Source organism: Ornithodoros turicata, chromosome 2 (genome assembly GCF_037126465.1).
Source record: "Ornithodoros turicata isolate Travis chromosome 2, ASM3712646v1, whole genome shotgun sequence".
Taxonomy (NCBI): domain Eukaryota; kingdom Metazoa; phylum Arthropoda; class Arachnida; order Ixodida; family Argasidae; genus Ornithodoros; species Ornithodoros turicata.
Genome location: NC_088202.1, coordinates 124,644,033 through 124,662,545, shown reverse-complemented (window position 1 = coordinate 124,662,545; position 18,513 = coordinate 124,644,033). Strand labels below are relative to the sequence as shown.

Genomic DNA, 18,513 nt, shown 5'->3' with positions numbered 1-18,513 from the left:
GGAGCGTTTGATGCTTTCCTCCGACAGGCATGATTGAAGAGGCGGCATAGTGTTTGCGGCGGCGGCGCAGGTCAGACAGCAGCTACTTGGCGGGCGTAAACAAAGTGAGGGCACTCCTCGATCGGCTCACCTGGGGCCAAAGTTCGCGCGCGGGCCACCGAAGGACGGCCATCTGGTTGCCATAGCTTGTTCGTCAAAGGTCCCGCTCGAGCCCGGGGCCGCGCAGCTCGCGCACACGCGGTGGTGGGCATACTCGCGCACGCGGGGGCGGAGCGAACGACAGGGAGCAGGCGCGGAGGCGGTACCATTGGCTGCCCGACCCACGTGACGCAACCCAAGTGGAGTCTGTTATCAATCGGGAGCAATGCGGCGCCGATGCGCGGCGTTGAGAAACGCGAAGCGATGGCGACGACGACGGCCCTGTTGAGAAGAGTCTATCGTGACGGTGGCGGCGGCGGCGGCCCGGCCGACTGACTGTGCCATGGAGGAGGACGCGGGCTTCCTCAACAGCCAGCCTTCCATGGCAGAATTCATGACAGCGCTGCCACACGTCGGCGACAGCTTCCGGCCCGTCGCACCCATGTGCCAGCCTATGGAAGGCCCCCCTATGCCGGACGCGTCGCCGCCGAACAACAAACATCCGCAGATCGGAGTCCCGGAGTACCCCTGGATGAAGGAGAAGAAGACCACTAGGAAAACACACCAAGGTGAGTGGACCACGTGCTTCTGCTTCATCCATCACCGCCGCGCCGGCCACCATCAATCATTGGGAGCGGCGCTATCGCTTTCGGCTCTACGTTCGCTCGTTCGTCCGCCGCCGGTCAGCGTACCGCTAGTGATGCACCGTTGAAACACAGACGCACTAGGCTTAACCTCGGTAGGTGGCTCTCGTAGCGATTGCAACAAATCAATTTGTCTTCCTTCCTTCACTGTGCTGTGTCAACTGACTGTCAGCAATATCGACGCCAATGCTTGGCCGACGCGCGTCTCGAAATGTTATTGTCACGTGGTGACCATTCTTAAACGGGGAAAATCATCTTGCATAATGAGTGACCGAGGAAGACTGACTAAGGGCATAACAAGGCATTTAGGCAAAGTAATGGTATACATTAATGCAGCAATATAGTTTCAGAATTGACTTTCCTTTAGGAACACGAATAATGAACAGCTGCAAATATCGCAATGCACTAAATAGTCTCCAGTGTGCAAGCGTAAAGAATGATTTGGATCGGGAGCGATCTGCAGCACATAAAGTTACATCTGGCGGTAACCACCGGGTCGCTTTAAAAACATTGTTAACAGCAAAACTGGAGTTACAAGTTGAGTCGCAAATTACCGTACATGTCTTACGACGGTCCCACTCAATATCAGGCATTGCAAGTATTTCAAAATATAAAAACGTAGCAGTAAGTGTGAACGGGAAAGGCCACTGATAAACATATACATATTGTGCTCCCGGGGCTGTAATATGTTTGTACACTTACCTAATAGTAAGAGAGAAATTTACTACAACTCAAGAACCACAGGAATCTCACACCATCGTATAGTATACACGTGCCTAATATCACGCAACTTGTTTACCTTATACGTCATGACACCTCGAACAATCCATTAGCCTGCCCACTTTAGTAGTGAGTGCAGTTTATTTGTGCTTTTAATAAATGACGTACATGTTAAATAAAACACGTCGCATAACAAAGAAGCACTGTCACTCTCCATGCGTGTACACTTTTCCGGCTAGCTTAAAGCGCTCCTGAGGATCAGCCGCATTAGAAGCGGATTAGTTTGCACGCAGCTCCAAATTAGTGTTAATGTGAAGGAGCCACGCGGTGTGCATGGGTGAATCATTCGGGGGAACATCCTCTTTCAGCGAATACTCCTGACGCCGTTAACCGCCTCGCGTGAAGCTGCCAGGGACAATTAATCAAGCGCACGCGAGGGGTTCCCCGGCGCTTAAACGCTGCGTAGTGCTGCATGTTTAACTGTGCTCTCAAAACAACATAGCACCTTACTCCAATGTAGATATATATATGAAAAAATTGTAAGTGACGTAGCGCGCCATGATAGAGGTAAACATTTGAACTTGTTGGAGGCTGTGACCAGATCGTTAGGAAAAAAGAAAACACTTGGGAGCAACTGCGGCTTCTACTCCCCTAGATTGTAATTACTCCCCATTGGGTGCATTGCATTTAATCGCCCCCCTTCCCCTCCGCCACTGCAAATACTAGTTAGTAAACTTCGCAGAAACTCGCTTCCCGCAAAAGACTGATGGTTGTGCCAGAGTATCTATAGTCTGTAAGAGGACTAAAACTACTCATTTTTCCTCGACGGACAAATAAAATACTGGCAAATATTAATACAGGCAATGTAAATATATTTTATTGTCACACTGAATATCAGATATGAATTAAGCAAACATGGATGCCAGCGCTTGTTGTGTTACGAAACACCCCATCTCATCGTCATAATTTATTGTTGTTGTTACGAACTTCAATTCCTTGATTTACTTATTGTAAGGTTGGTCGTCAGTGGGTTGTGGTGTATAACATGCTTAGATATGGATGCGAAGAAAAAAGCCGACTGTAAAAGTTCTGCCTACCCATCATGCAGCAAAATTGAGTTTTCACTTCGAAAGGAAGCCAGAACAAATAATAATCACAGATCACTTCCCGTTGCTGAGCTACATTAGCAGGGACAGCCGCTAATATTCTGCATATCAAATAATTCTTCATTACTGTAAATTTCTATGTTGAGCACGCATATGCTGTTGACATAGCACTTACTGGCAACGTTCAAGAGCTTATAGCTAACAAATAGTAGCCAGAAACTAGCACCCTTAACAAGATCAAACCCGTGTAAATATTTGAGTAAGGTACGACGATATTGAAATAACTGGAAATTCAAAACTAAATTCGAGGTGCTCAATATCATACTTATTTCGCTCAAATGTCGCCATCGACGTGTATCAGAGTGAGAATTGGTGTTAAATACACTGAGCATGACTGTCAAGCGCGCATAACAACAAGAAATAAGTGATGATGACGATGTGAGTTGTTTTACAAGTACACATAAAGTCAAACCAATGATATGGAAGGACATCACAGGAGTAGACAAGGGTAGACAAGCTATAGCTGGTGTTGGCTTGATGACGTTAACGTTGCCTTGAGTTTGAGGTAAAACACGGGAAGACAGACACACGACAGACCTCAGTCTGTCTGTCTGTGAGTCTGTCGTGTGTTCGTCTCGTCCTGTGTTTTACCCCAAATGAAAGGCAATCTTAACGTCATCAATGATATGGCTTCTTGACCTCTTCCGTGTTATTTTCATTCGAATACGAACCTATTAGACAAATAGTAGAAAACATTCTTTTTATTCCGTGTTAGCGCCGCGAAGCAACTGTGGCTATGAGCGGTGGACAGATGTGGACAGATGGAGAGAGGACAGCAGGAAGGCATTGCGTTCATTGCATTCCTATATGTATCGCTCGTAGTGTCTCGCGATTTAGTTGGTGGAGAAGTTGCAAGAGAAACAAACTCTACCTAAGACAGCGCTTGACCATAGACATTTTAAAAAAAATCAGGTTTTCTTGCTTGTTTTGAAGAGTTGAGAGACGGGAACTACCGACAACCAACCGCCTACCGCAACCACATTTCAAAACACATACTGATGCAGATGGCGCTTAGTCTGCCCCTCTTGTCGACGACGAGGCCGTTAAAGTTTCGGTTTCAAACTCAAGAGAAAATTACGAAAAATTTGATTTCGGTGCGCTGCGCGAAGGTTTCTGGTACATTTATCGAAGTAACTTGAGCGAATTGCTGTAGGTCCATAAACGATTGATATACAATGAAATGTTAATTAAGATTATCATTTGTCTTGCACAAACGCCCGGTGCACATATCTGCACATACTACTTGAGCAGTTGTATGCACCTGCAAGGAATGCAGAGCGTCTTCAATTCACCCCGTGAAGCATATTTCTTCCCATTCGCATATTTCTTGGACAGTGGACCTAGGACAAGTCCACTTGCCAGTGAAGTGGAACTAGCACATCTTCGCATTCTGGAACAATGTGGTATAGGCATATCCAGTTCAAATGGTAACTGGGTGAAGCCAGTTGGAAACCACTTGGCAGTCAGTAGAACCATGCACTTCATCTAAACCAGAAACAGCTTGTTCCACTTTAAACCACTTTAGCATGCATAGGGGGAATAGGAGGAGTAAAAATAATAAAATACTACCTTTATTATTGTCTCTGTGCATCACCAATATACCTGTAATGCAGCAAAAATGTCATTGGAGAATACAAGCAAGCATATATATATATATGCAGGTTTACAGATTTCTTGTTGCGACTGATCGAAACGCGTGCAAGAAAGTAGATACCTTGCTTAGCTTAAGAATATTGAAAGTTAAGGAAAGGGTAAATGTACGTAATGTGTAAAAAGGGAAAATGTATGTAAAGTAAAGTTCACTAGTGGTCTCTCGAACCAGGCGATGGAGCAGCTAGTCACACCGGAGCATCGCACGCCTCCATTGTTTTCTTTTCTGCCTCTATCTACTAAGTTTACTATGGTCAACCCAACCGTCACAGAGGAATAGCAATGTAGGTCACAAGAACAACTGCATGGCACATAACACACTCTTAGAAAAAGGTGGAGCAGTTGCACTTTTAGGAGGTAATAGTTGTCGCATATATTGTGCCTACAAGGTTGCAAAGTTCTACCTGCTAACTACGGATCATAGGGTTACCGCTTCTGATTTAGTGAGTGAGGGGGGCGTACGCATTTTTGTAGCAATTTAATATATAATACTTGCTTTTACCACCCTTTACAACCGTTATCAGACGCTATGTTGACCTACGTGGTAACTATAGAAGTTGTGCGACCTTTTTACACCCTTTTTTCTTAGAGTGCATAGGAGACTGGAACTCGACGTTCAGCGCTAACTTAACCTGTACATTCCAAAAGCCTATGAGCGCACTTGTCAGACTGCACCATGTATTTCACATCGAAACGACAACATAAAAGACACTTGGAGTTTCGAGTTTGGAAACTTGACTTGGACACTTGGGCATATTCTAGAACAAGAGACCATTGTGCAGCGTGAACAGAAGTTAAATGGTGCAGGTGACTAGATGCATGATATTGCTGTAACGGACACTCGTTACGCTTACTGTCTCTTTTCTACATTTAAATAAAAACACACGCGTAAGATAACGCATATATTGGTTGATACAAGACAAATTTTTGCGTGTAAGACTGCTTCCTCTTTTAGATAATGTCTTAAGGTGCCACTACGGAATAAAATAATGACATGCAGTATAGCTACCTATAAAAGTTTACCCATGCCGGCGCGCCGTACTCACAAATTACTCAATGCAGCTGGAAAATTCCTGTGTCCGCGTGGAACTCTAGTTGGTACGTTTCATCGTGGTAAATTTCAAACCGACTTAACATCGCAATCCAAAGTTACAACCAAGACCTCCAAATCCCTGTGCGAAAACAATCAAGGTGGAAGCATATGTTGGGTAAACTTTTATATGTCGCTGCCCTGTATAATTCATTTTGTATAGGGACGTGCCAACCGAATCGGCGAATCCTCGAACCTTCGAATCCTAGGCAGGGATTCGAGATTCGGGAATCCGAATCCGTGCCCCAAAAGGCGAATCGAATCTTTCGAATCCACAAACCACGTTTGTTTGTTTCTTTTTAAAATTGGCGCCTGCGGAGTCCGCCGAAAACGTGATTGGCCGTGGACGTTTTCTTGTTTGTTTATTTACATAGCTTTGGACTGAAAGAGTTCAGTCAGGAACACTTACATTACAAGTTTAAAAATAGCACGCTTTTGATTGTTTCTTAGTTTTATGGAAACAATTCAGACTCGAGAATTTATGTATTTCCTGTAATCGATGAAGAACATGTTAAACATCAACAAAAAAAAAATGTAAACCTGTAGTCGATGAACAACATGTTTAAAAAAATACATTTAAGAAGAAGTATATGGGTATGTTTTCTCCTGAAAGTTAATTATTATTTAATTTGTTTTTCATTAGAGAAATACATCATATTCTGAAAATACTTTTCAGTAGAAGTGTTTTTCCCCCTGACTTTTCAAACGCTTTTTTTTAAAGAAAGGATTCGAAAGATTCGAGATTCATATATTCATGGATCCCCAGAACCTTCCTTGGATTCGGAAAATTCTGGATTCGCCCCATCTCTAAATTTGTATTACAAACAACCTTGCGCAAGGACGCAATACGCATGCCTCAGTGAACATGAGCATATCCCCAAATTTTGGAGAAAAAAAAATCAAAACTTGATAGTTTCGGATTCTCCAAGAGTTGGTGATGTTATACGAAGCCGTTGCGTCTCATCTCCTAGCAACAGCGCTCTCCGCCCCACATTGAAAATCTGCCAGCGCTGTATTGAGGAGACGAAAATCGAAATTCGAAGAGCGACGTTGCCAGACGCGTTGCAGACTGGGCCACCCCATTGACTTCATATTTATCAAAACTAAAAATTGATTTCATCATACACTCTTAATCTGGTTCCCTACGTTACTCTGAAACACATCGAACGATGCATTAATATTCTCCATCTGGTTAATAACTCATAGTTATTTCATGGTTAAATAAGAGAAATGTGTACGAGGCCAATAAGGGGAAACAGAGTGGGCTCAAGCGATCATTGGAGTGGATTTATATAGTGTGGTGACTACAAAATGTATGCTCTACAACAATTTTAAAAAGCATAAGTAGTAGGCTGCTCACGCATTCAATTACCGTATTTTTTGTGTATAACGCGCACCCTAAAAACGGGCCGAATTTGAAAAAAGTTCCATGTATAACGCGCATGTGTAGCAACATTGCGGTGCGCGTTATACATGGAACTTTTTCAAATTAGGCCCGTTTTATGGGGGCGCGTTATACACCGCAAAATATGGCAACTCGCTAATTACTACGTCATGTACTTGACGCATGGAGGAGCAAAACTCAGCGGGCGAGGGTTGAACGGCAAGTAGCGGTTGGCAACAACGTGTAACAGAAAAAGCGGGAGGAGTGTTTCGCTTGGTGGCATAAATTCTGAAGACACGAGATTTAGCCCTACTTGATAACCGAAGAGTGCATATACAGGAGACTCGTTCGCGTTCGTCTCATATATGCACTCTTCGGTTGTCGAGTGATCACAATCGCCCAAATTTCCATTATTACGTGCTGAGATCTTTAAGTGCGTTCTCGTAGCGTATTCGGACAGGTCGTACATGATTCAACTCTGTGAATCGTGCGATATAATTCACGGTTATGAAGGGTGTCTCCTAGCGACTGTTCGGAGCTACCGCAAGGCTTTTGTTTTGTTGATTTCGTTCTCACTGACATCCTTATCAAACGACTTATTGGGTACATAACACAGTCGTATGTACTGTGTGCATCTGTGGATTTCCAGCTGCTTTCGAACATGGATTTCCTGCGAAAGGGTGTAGTAAACGTTTACCAACTCTTATTATACACTTATATTTATTGCATACGGGGAAGACACAAATCATTTGTGCAGTATCATGTATATCATATACACTAAGCTGGTTCCACCTATTATCCTTGGTTCAATACATGCGGTTCATGTGCTCGTTAGTCGGTGCTAGAGTTTACTCAACCATTACTCCATTTTACTCTCCATTTTTTTTTCTTTTAAAAATCAATCAATCAATCGGCGCTAGAGACGACATGGGGGAGGGGCGATAGCAAATGGAGTACGAATCCAATGGCCAGTACAGGGTCTCAAATCAAGCTTCTTAACTGGGTAGTCAATTCTCTTGCTCTGTCTGCACTTCACAAATGATTCTAACATTGGGACATTTCGCAACATTCGCGATAAAACGTGTGAACATAGCGAACAATAAATTGTGGTTCATCACCAAGTGCAACCGCCTTCGTTGGTACCCCACATCAGTAGCGTAAAGCAGAAAAATATTTAAGGAGGGGTTCTATGGGAGCTTTACGCGGGTAGAGGATTTCACCTTCGTTTTCCCTCTCCCAACTCAAATGCACTACCAAAGGTACGATTCCGGTTTGAACCCTCGAACCCCCACCCCTCTGGCTACGCTACTGCGTCATGTGAAGATTGAATGATGGCAGTTGAAAAAGGCACCAATTCAATTGCAATGTGCAACTGAGCTTCGTGAGGCTTGTGCTATGTTTGTCCTATGTTTAATGCCTCGTCCACTTCAACGTTTCATGTGAAAAACCTGCATTTTAATCGCACGATGACATTAACTGCATGATGAACTGACGCCGGCAAGTGCCCATGCGGTCATTAATAACATCCTTGCAACGACGTGGGTGTTGAGGTTTGGCAGAGATCTAAGTTCATATCCACACGGCCTAATCTCCGCGCAATGCCTTTTGTCCGACATGCTGTGGCATAGATGTATGCATGAGTGTCAATAGTTTACTCTGGGAAAATAAGGAGAATCGGTAAAATTAGAATATAGGAAATGGTGGGAAGGAAGGAAGATGGGCGTTTTTTTTTTCGTGATTCATCTAATCAGTCAACAATACAGAATGACTGTGACTCTGTTATCTCTGTTTCTCCCTTCGACCCAACCGGTAACTCGAAGTTCCCTGTGCGTGACGCCCCTCTATGGTGGGCATTGGGTCATCACCTCGGGCTGGCTCACATTATGATGACTGACATCGTGCTGACTCGTGTGGTCGCAAGGTACCCAGCATATTAGTTTTGGCAACTGACACTAACCTGACATGGCGGCTGTAGCATAGAGTCGAGGTGTTGTGCGGTGTTTCGCAAATATGATGGAATACCATCCAGTTACTGCTCAGGCCACTGTCCCGCTGCGTGACAGGCGTCGTTTTTTTTTTTTTTTTTTGGCGGTTGAGATTAATTATCATTATCAAGTATACGAATAGCTCGCTGAATGGTCGCACGCAAGTGTGGTAGAAGTATTGCATTTAGTTAGAGCTGAAGTTCGCCGAGTACTTCAGAGGGAGAGAGCAATACTTGGAGCTATCCATTTCGGTAGAAGTGGCAAACCGTCATCAGCGCTGTGAAGATGACACAGGTAGCGACTAGCACATAATTAATCCTTGACATGCTGTGAGTTCAGGTTTGGTATTCTGCTAGTGGAGCTTAGTTCGTTGAAATGTTACAGGGAGCCAGTTCGTGTGACTGGGCTTCCACGATGCCAATACAAGTCGCGTAGCAGTCTTGTTCCTCGAAAGGTTCGATTTCGATTGCATATTCCACTGTGCGTTATACATGTCATCATCGTTTCGTCAGATCTGCGTAACATATTTCCCGGCCACACCGGCATTCAGGGTAACGAAGAGGCAGATTTGGCGGCTGCTGCGGCCCACCGTATCTCCAGAGCCGTGCCCATTATCCTCTCAACGGAGATAGGCGCTCCTACTTGTCTGCGTTGGTGTCACCCTTGGCCCGCCAGCAACGGCTCCATGACATCACTCAATGGTCGCTCCTCCATGCAGTGGACCCGTCATTATCATTTAGGATGCCATGTGGCTTCCCTCGCAGCTTTACGACACTCCTGCGGCGTCTACGACTCAACGTCGCCTTCACCCCTGTGTTCCGTGTTAAGCTAGGTTACAGTAACACGCGCTGTGCCTAGCTTGCCGCACCCCAGCTACGATCCTCATATCATCGAGGACTGTGAGTACGCCGGGTACTTCGACGCAAAGTTGAACTCCTCGACCATAGACCATTCAGCCTGTCCAATGTACTTGGCCCATGGAGCTCCCCTGCGCATCAGTGCCGGGCTCTTCGCCCCTTTTTGCTTTCAAGCACTGGACTCCTCGAAGAGCTCTAAACAGAACTCCGACCTGTCGTCGCTTCACTTTCACCATAATTCATCCTCTCACATTAACCACTGTGAAGTGGGGTAGGGTCATGTGGCTACCACGGGGAAACATCCCATGTCATCATCACTTCATTTATTGTTGTTGTTGTTCGATTTCGATTAGTGTTCGCTCGCTACACTAACCAGATATGGCGGCGAAGATGGATCACTCACTCACTTTTTTCGTCACTAATCTGATGAGTCAACAAGATTCGATCACGTGATGCATGGTGTGCTGACTCTTGTGGTCACATAATAGACCGAGCACATTAGTGTTGGCTATATTGGCACTGACATGGCGGCGGATTAGACCACGTGGAAATATATTTCAGCTAAAAATGCTAATAAATCTCTTGCATACATTTCCCGCTTCCGGTGAACAAATCATATTAATTATGTACACGTCTCAGGCACAGTAAGGGAAAGGTGCTACCACAACGTGTTCTTTCTGCTAGGGTACCTAAACCATTACATAACGTGCCAGATGTTTTACGCGATTACTTCAGTCCCAAATTAACACCTTCAAAATAATACATTATTTTAGGACGGGATTACACAGCAGTTCGCATCTATTGGATTAGTATACTCGCGTAGTTTTCGTTCATACTGATGAACGTTCAATCACTCAACGTTCTGACATACATAGTTGACGAGCAACGACGCCTGAGTTCCAGTAAATCTACATTATAAGTATAACCATGACAAGATGGTTTGATCGGCACCTCAGTTCAGTGCACGATCCAGTCCCGATTTTGATACAATCTGTACTTAAAGACGTTTGAGGTCAAACACCCAACATCATCGCTGTGACTAACGGTACAAAAGGATTCCAGAATTCATCTCGACTTACAGTCGCTCCTCTCAACGCGCTTGCCACAGACGTCAAGTCCTGCAGGAAAAGCAGCGATAAACTTTTATCTCGGAGTCTCTTGTTCAGATTCGTTATGAGAAGATCTTTTTTAGACGTGCTTTGTATCAGTCCTATCAGCAGTCTCACGTCTTGGGTGGTTCCGTTGACATGTCCCGGATCAAATTCCGTTGACTTTTATTTCCAAGCCTTTGTGTTTTTTGTTATGGTATCACATCTCGAGGAACACACAAAGCCGTCTCCTCCTTCTCACCAGTGTTGTCTTGGAAGTTGACATGTGCTTCTCCAAGTTTCGCAACCGACTACATGCACAGACTCAAGCGTGTTGGCTTCCGCTACCGATTCGTCCGCGCCCAGAATTTTCCAGCACCATTTTCCGAAGACACAATGCTATTCTTAAATTTTCTTATGAGGATATATGCACTTATAATAGAAACAATTATGCCATGTGCTTTCTCAGGAACGTGCTGTCTTCCATATCAAACACCAAGAACGACTTCCTTATCAAGATTAAGAAGCACTTGCAGATACTAATAGATACCGCCCAAATCCAGGGGCATGTATATATGTTCCTTGCAATCTAATTATGCTTTTGAAACCAATTATTGAATCTGAAGAGGCCCCCGATATTGGTTCCTAAACCAGAAGTTCACCTACCATTGCACAGAACAATGCCATTATAAGCGCGGCGGAACTCTTTTTTGTGACAATTAGCCCACGTGAGTCAGAGTCATAAAAAGATGCACGCTTTCAGCTTTCAACAAATCGGGAGAGAGCACCATGTCATTCGGGATGATGGGTGGTGTATAGGAGCGTCTTATGCTGTCAGAGTTATAGTCTCTATGCTCTTCGGCATTAAAGATTATTCTTCGAGATCCGTGATTGTTCTTTTCCCCGTAGCTACATTCGTGTAAACACCATGTCAGGTATCGTTTGAACACAACTCGCGAAGAAGACTTCAGCTTTCGCCATCATTAGACCCCGTCCAAAAGTTTCCTTTCGTGAGAGTTACTTGACCGTGAAGGTTAAATAGACGATGCCACAACAATGTCTTGCGTGCGCTGAGCAAATATTCGGAAAACGTGCAAATCGATGTGTGCCGCGGCAGTGAAGCTTTCAATGTTTGCCCTTTTCTGGGCGTAACTTCGAATCATTACAACGACAGTGGTTGCATAAGTGCACCTTTGTTTGAGTTTCGCTGTCGCAATGAGAGAAACCAGTTGTGGTGCAAGTTGAGGAAAGGAAATATACAAGGCTGCTCGGTTGTCCCTTTGAGAGGGCGTCGGCGTCGAGTTGGCGAAGAAGCGAAAAGACGCGAGAAAATGAAAAGGGGGCACAATTCCACGTTTTCAGTGGGGCGAGAGTAAAAATACCGGCAGCAGTTCCAAGAATTCATGGTTGTTGAAGGTGTACGCGCACTTCGTATGACGTGCACCTCGTCATACACGAGAGACTTAGCTTTCACTACCGGCCTGTTTGCTTCGTAACCGTCCGAGACTTTAGGACTATGGCGAATCCGATTTTAGTTTCGAGGACAGTAGCAGCGATGCCAAAACTTTTCTCTCTGGTTAGTTCATGTAATAGCATGAAATAGTGCAAAGAATACTAGAAGGAGGACCATGGCGAGCATCGTTGAGATTCCATGTAATATTTCGAGTCATCTTAAAATGGGGTGAAGTATTCGCAGAGTGTCTTACGGTGACCCACGATAAACTGTAATCTAGAAAGCGGCTACGCCAAGAGGCGCGTATGATTTTACCCCAAAGAATGAATGGGCGAGAGCTATACTATAGTGACCAACGCATGTTGTGAAATAACTGTACTGTGTAAAAGGGTTCTGTGAGAAGCACTTTCCTGGGTTTTGACATTAAAGCGGTGCATTACTGCGCAGGTTCCGCGGACTGCTGTATTTATTAACCTGAAAAAAGCAATTTGAGCATCTCCTGGGGCGATGAAACACTCCAATCATTATCAATCAAATAAAGTTGTTGTTGTTGTATCACCCAAAAAAGCTCGGCAGGCGGACACCCCTGCAATGTGCGTCAATGGGTCTATTGTTTGCTGATCCCTTGAGGTTTATGCAATCGAACACTGCGCGGAATCAGATACGTAATGTGAAACCGCAAGGGGAACAGAAAACTTGTCTGTCTGTCTACGTGTGTGTTGGGGCCGCACAGATCCCTTTGTTACAGATGCAGAATAAGCTGTGCATGAACACAGAGATGGAACGTCTGTTTCATCGTTCTTGATCAGGCTCACTCAACATTTGTACAAGAAATTTTCTCGTTTATGCGCTCTTAGTTACCGAATTCTGCATTCCAACGGTCAATAGAGTTTAACACGCAGCATTCCACGATGTTCGTGATTCGTGAATATTATCTCACTGGGGAGAAATAGGAGTTTCAAAAAGTTTCAAAGTCACGCGACGTTCCCTCCACATGCCATGTGGCCCAATTGCGATTGCTATCGGGGTGGTGCACATGTTGTCTTTGCCAGTCCCGAGTCGCCCGCCATCCCGTATCGTATTTCGCGTCCTCCGTGACGTTCGGCTGTCAGTCGCATTTCGTTCGCAACCCAGTCTGCGCAGGCGGAGGGTAAAATAGTCGTCATTCATAGGCCTAGACAGCGTACAGGACGGGAACGCCGTCGCAGGAGACGGGACGGAGTCTTGATGCAACGCGGCTATGCCAATGAAAGTATGCTTTCCTTTGAGTGTTTATATGGTACATGGATGTGGCATTGGGAGCTTCGAGTTGAACAAGCATTTGTACATTACAAGCGTCTTGTTGTGTGTTGATGAGACCTGCACCACCAAAATCCATAAGTACTGTTGCAGATTAAAAGACGATGAGGGAGCATTTGGGCGGGGGCTTGCTCGATGTCGTTTTTTTTTGGGGGGGGGGGGGTACAACAACCAGTTAGAAACGTATAGGCAAACAAGCGAGGCAAAGGCTCTACCTATATAGGAACAAACATATAGGAAAAACATAGGAGGGTCCCAGATTCGACCCCTGGCGCTGGCCACTCATTGGCATTCTCGTGAATTACTTGTAAACCAGTTAGTTGCTGGGCCTTCCGTCTTCGACAAGTACTGAATATCGTGCAAGTTGGTTCTAATCCAGCAAAAGCATGGTGAAAACACGACAAAACACGAAGACGGCGGCGGCAGACAACAGTCTCAGAATGTGGCGGGCAGACAAATCCGATATTCAGCATGTATTTCTGCTGCGAAGTCTGATGAAACAATTTCCCGAAACACGAGTTTTATAGTGCCGGCACACGCAAACGGCGAAAGTCGGTAGAAAAATTCAGTGACTTCCCTATAGGCCTGAGAGCCTGAAGGCAAGCAAAATAGCAATAAAAAGTCAGAGCTGCGCCATTGCCCAGTTTATCTAAGAGTCAGCGGCCGGTGAAGGGATATGTCAAGTCAAAAATTGTAAATTTTCTGCTGATGAATATAAAGTTGTCGCCATAAACAAGTGACAGTGCCAAATGGATGCCCTGTTGTTCAATATACCATAGAGATGCAGCATCAAGTTCTGTCGTGAGACTCCACTACCCCTAACTATAACTGTATAGCTATACCATCACTTTCCTTTTCGTCTAATAAACATATCCCCCCCCCTATACCATCACTGCGGCAGGCTTTGAATGTCTTTGACGCACAACAGTTGTATTATCTGTTCTCACTTTTTATTCATTCCCAGCACGATGGTTAAATATACTGAAACTTAGCCCTACTTCACGAACACAGGAAGTAGATGGGCGCGTGACAACTCAATAAGGATTTCCCTTGAGCCCGTTTGAGCGGAGTGGCAGCTGCACAACTTCTCCATAGCCATTGGGATTCCCAGAAATAGCGATGCACACTTGTAGCGAGCGAAGACGACGCTACAGCGAGGACAGGCTTCCGCGAAAGGCAGAAACCTGATCGGGCTTGGCAGGACGGCTCTACAGAGACAAATCTTTCTTTCTCCATGCACTCAGCTCCAAGCGAGTCGTTCTTCTCTGTTCTCCTATTCCTCGGTACGAGCTTCGGTGAACTTAAACGGGTTGTTCTAACCGGACTTATGGTGAATATATATCCCGCTCGATGTCATTCATTCCGCTTGCTCGAAATCATATGCAACTGACAAGTAATGGAGCAGTGTTTCTAATGAAGGTCTATAAGTTGCACGTAGTTTTTCGCGAAAAAGCAGCTGAAGAAGGATGACCAAAGTGAGAAACGGAAACGGTGACAGATAATGTTTGCGTTCGTGATCTCTGCAATCCCGTGGGTCAAACTCCTCGCCACAGCTGGATGGGAAAGAAAGAGCCAGCACATTTTCTGTATATTTATTCGAAATTCGACTATGAGTTTTAATAGCGATTATGTACAGCAGTGCAATTGCATAGCAACTATACATAATATTACAATTCACTGTAAGGGAACCGCAACCTTATACACCTCACTCCACTCTTAAAGGGGTTGAGACACTTTCATAGATGTGGTTCATTACATCGTGCAGGCATTGAATTGCACGCCAGAATACAGAGGGAAAAATAATTCTTCTTCTACGTGTCATACTTAGCGAGATACAAGCCTCGAACGCACTCCCGAGCAAAGCGGCATACGCCACAGGCCTCAGGAGTTGCCTCCATTCCCATTGGCAGCAGTAAGCACGTGACTTCTGGGGGAGCTGGCTCACTGGGGGCGGTCAGGGCTGTGATGTCAGAGCCGCATATGAGTGTCGGTATCCACGGAAGCCCCATTTTCTCCGTATATATTGCCCCTCTTCGCGGCGAAATTTTCAACTCAGGTTCACATCGGTGCTGAGCATCGTTTTTTACGTTTATCTGGATTACGTTTTAACCCTGGATGACCTGTCGCAACACCTTTAATCACTCCATTCGGCCTCGGTATTGTGTATACTGATACGATTCCCCTTCACAGTTAAGTCACACACTACGCTTTCCAGAGAACCGGAGATTTTCATGAGGGACGAAATGAGGTTGGACAGGAAAAGTGTTTAAGCTCCAGAATAAACAGAAACATAATGGTCGAACCCTATGTCGCACACACATAATGGGGCAGCACCCTCTTGTCCCTCGCAAGTCATTGGCTCTCGTGCGACCACGAGAACAGTCCGAAGGGACAAAGCTGCAAGAGAGCCGATCATCCTGTTCTGTTCATTCTTAAGCCTGACCTTCTCCTGGGGGTTAATCGTTGTCTCATTAAAAAAGATCCAGTCCACCATCTCATTGATCCCGTTCTCCCAGGCTGGCTTGCGCCTGTGCCCATCCTAACATGGTTCGTTATATTGTGTGAACAGTGAAAACGCAACGGAACATAAATTTAGAAAAATGTACCAAATACATTTGACAGCTTTCTTAACTGTATCGGTTTCGTTTCGTATACTTCCTACCTAGTAAATATTCCAACTGCATGGCGAAAAAAAACCCCAGCGACGAAAAGATTGTTCTTGGCGGCGGTTGGCGGTAGAAGTCAACGCCGATAGGCTTTCTGAGCACCAATGTCCTACCTAGGTCTGTGGCCCGCTACCGTCCTTCTTGGAGAGTAGTACGATTACGATATAGAGATGAAAGATTAACGATGAAAGATGAAAGTCACCTGAAAAAGGTTAGCCAGCTGATAGGTACTCGAACCCACATCTTCGGGATTACCGATCCTAGGGTTCTACCCAATTGAGCAAGCTAAACACGCCTTCACTTCCAGGGTTGCGTCATTGAAGGGACTAACCAGTCACTCTCCTCTCATCATCCTCCTTTCATCTTCCATTTTTGAACACTATTTACACACATTCATTCGACAGGGGTCGACGCTGCGGCAATTTGTTGTACATCAGTTCTCTCATGCGAAACTTGATTCTACCAGATAATATATGATTTTCCTATACGATGTGGATATTGATTTTCAGATATTACAAAATGTGTGGCAGCTGGAGCCGCTCCTCGGTCTTAAACGTCACATTGGTACACATGTCATATTCTCGGCAAGCTCAAAGTTGACTTTATGGAGACTACGCCAATGTTGGGCGAGGAAGGCCCCCATACAGTGTGTTGTGCTTGCTGGGAAAACAGTTCCCGCAGACGGCTGTCCCGCACACTATTTATAACCCACACGTCAAGCACCGACGCAGTGGGCAGGTCACGAAGAGCGCGAGCTGACGTTATATGTCGGCAGGAGGAGTCTGCCAAATTCAAAGCGCTTCCGACAATATGGGTCATGGCTGCTCTCATGTACTCCCTATGGCTTTGCATCATCGCAACGTAGCAACTGAAAAGTTAGTCGCAATACGTCACTCACCATTCTTTGTGTTTCCTCTTTGTTATGGGTGACGGCCAGTGATGGTGGTAGCATGAACAACTACCTGCAGCCTCTCGACTATATCTAAGACGGGGGTATGAAGGTGGTTGATAGTATACAGACAAAACGAGTGACATCGCTCGTCTCTTAACCGATTGGTCGTGGAAACGATTCACCATGCCGATTTCTGTGCGTAACGCCGATATTATATAGTTCATGGATAGTACATCGATAAAAATGCCGCGTGATGTTGTTTGAGAAACAAACAAATATATAAAGCAGCGTAGTACCTTTCAATGTGGCACACATCGTGATACATTGTGAGCCGGAAGAACGTGCTAATTTCGACGACTATTTTTGCGTTTGGCTCGATTGGGTTACAAGCATATCGCAATGACACGCTTGGAGCCGTTACATGATTGTGATACAAACAACACAAAATAACAACATAAATGCAATGCCTCTTCCAAGTTTTACCATTTGCGCCAGGGAACTTGCTTTGTCGTGCGTGCGTTCCATTGTGTATGTTGAAATTCATGCTCGCTTCTAGAACACTGGAGAACGCTTCACTCCAGTAACCGAGAGCCGGAACTGCTTCGATCTACGTAGGCCTATGCATGAAACGCACATAAGCGTGTAAATACGAAATACGGTTTTTTTCAGTGACTGGTGGCATATAGTCAGTTTTACAGCTCTCTCTCCCCACCTTTTGGCCTTGTTCGTTAAGGCGACACCTCAGACCAAAGACAAAAACAGCCTGCTATTTATAATTGCATTTTATAACCAGTGCTTTCGCAGTGTTACCGCACCGTCAGTACATATTCCGCTTCCTGTTCTACGAAGCAATCGAACCACCTCGCCGGTTCGGGACAAAACTTGCGTTTTATATCTCACTCCTCATCCTCAATCATCCCTATCTCGGATACAAACCCTTGTGATGACAGCAAGGGTGCGTTCAGGGTGCAGTAGCGTTCTTACGTCACCGCAAAGCCCAAAACGCAATGTTAACTTGCATCCATTGTGTCTAAAGAACAATACAAACTACGAGGCTTTGGTGGATGAAGGTTTGCATAATGACATCTACACGTAGCTTACACAATGAAACACAACTCTAATCTCAGAATCAGGCGACAGCTCCAGACTGCCCGTTTAGGTATCTGATAAAAACAATGATACATGCACTAAAAATACTCGCTTCACTACTTATTAACGAACCCCATGTGACAGAATGTGTACGAATTAAGGTAGCTCTTTGAAATTTCCTGTTAACAGTCACCTCAATCGGTTGTCATTTCGGAATGTCACCCATTCTACCGCGAGTACTGGGAATTTCTTTGAAGCACGTACAACACAAACTACTTTCCCCAGGAATACAAAGGCTGCACCTGACAATGAAAGCCTTTGTGAAGACATAGAGACAGAACGAGAAACATGGGTTTCCTTGCGCAGGTATAAAAGGGACCGCGAAAGTTTAA

At 45.1% G+C, this 18,513-nt stretch overlaps 1 protein-coding gene and 1 long non-coding RNA gene across 3 annotated transcripts in view; one reads left to right on the top strand and one right to left on the bottom strand.

Moving 5' to 3' along the window:
• LOC135386060 (uncharacterized) overlaps positions 1–18,513 on the bottom strand; it is a 100,267-nt gene that overhangs the window by 39,822 nt on the left and 41,932 nt on the right. The window lies entirely within an intron of this gene.
• Positions 373–18,513, top strand: part of LOC135386059 (homeotic protein proboscipedia-like) — a 54,632-nt gene continuing 36,491 nt past the window's right edge. For both annotated transcript variants that reach the window (XM_064615781.1, XM_064615780.1), the window contains exon 1: positions 373–707. In XM_064615781.1, the coding sequence (XP_064471851.1) occupies positions 482–707 (226 nt within the window). In that variant the 5' untranslated portion in view covers positions 373–481. The remainder of the gene's footprint in view (positions 708–18,513) is intronic.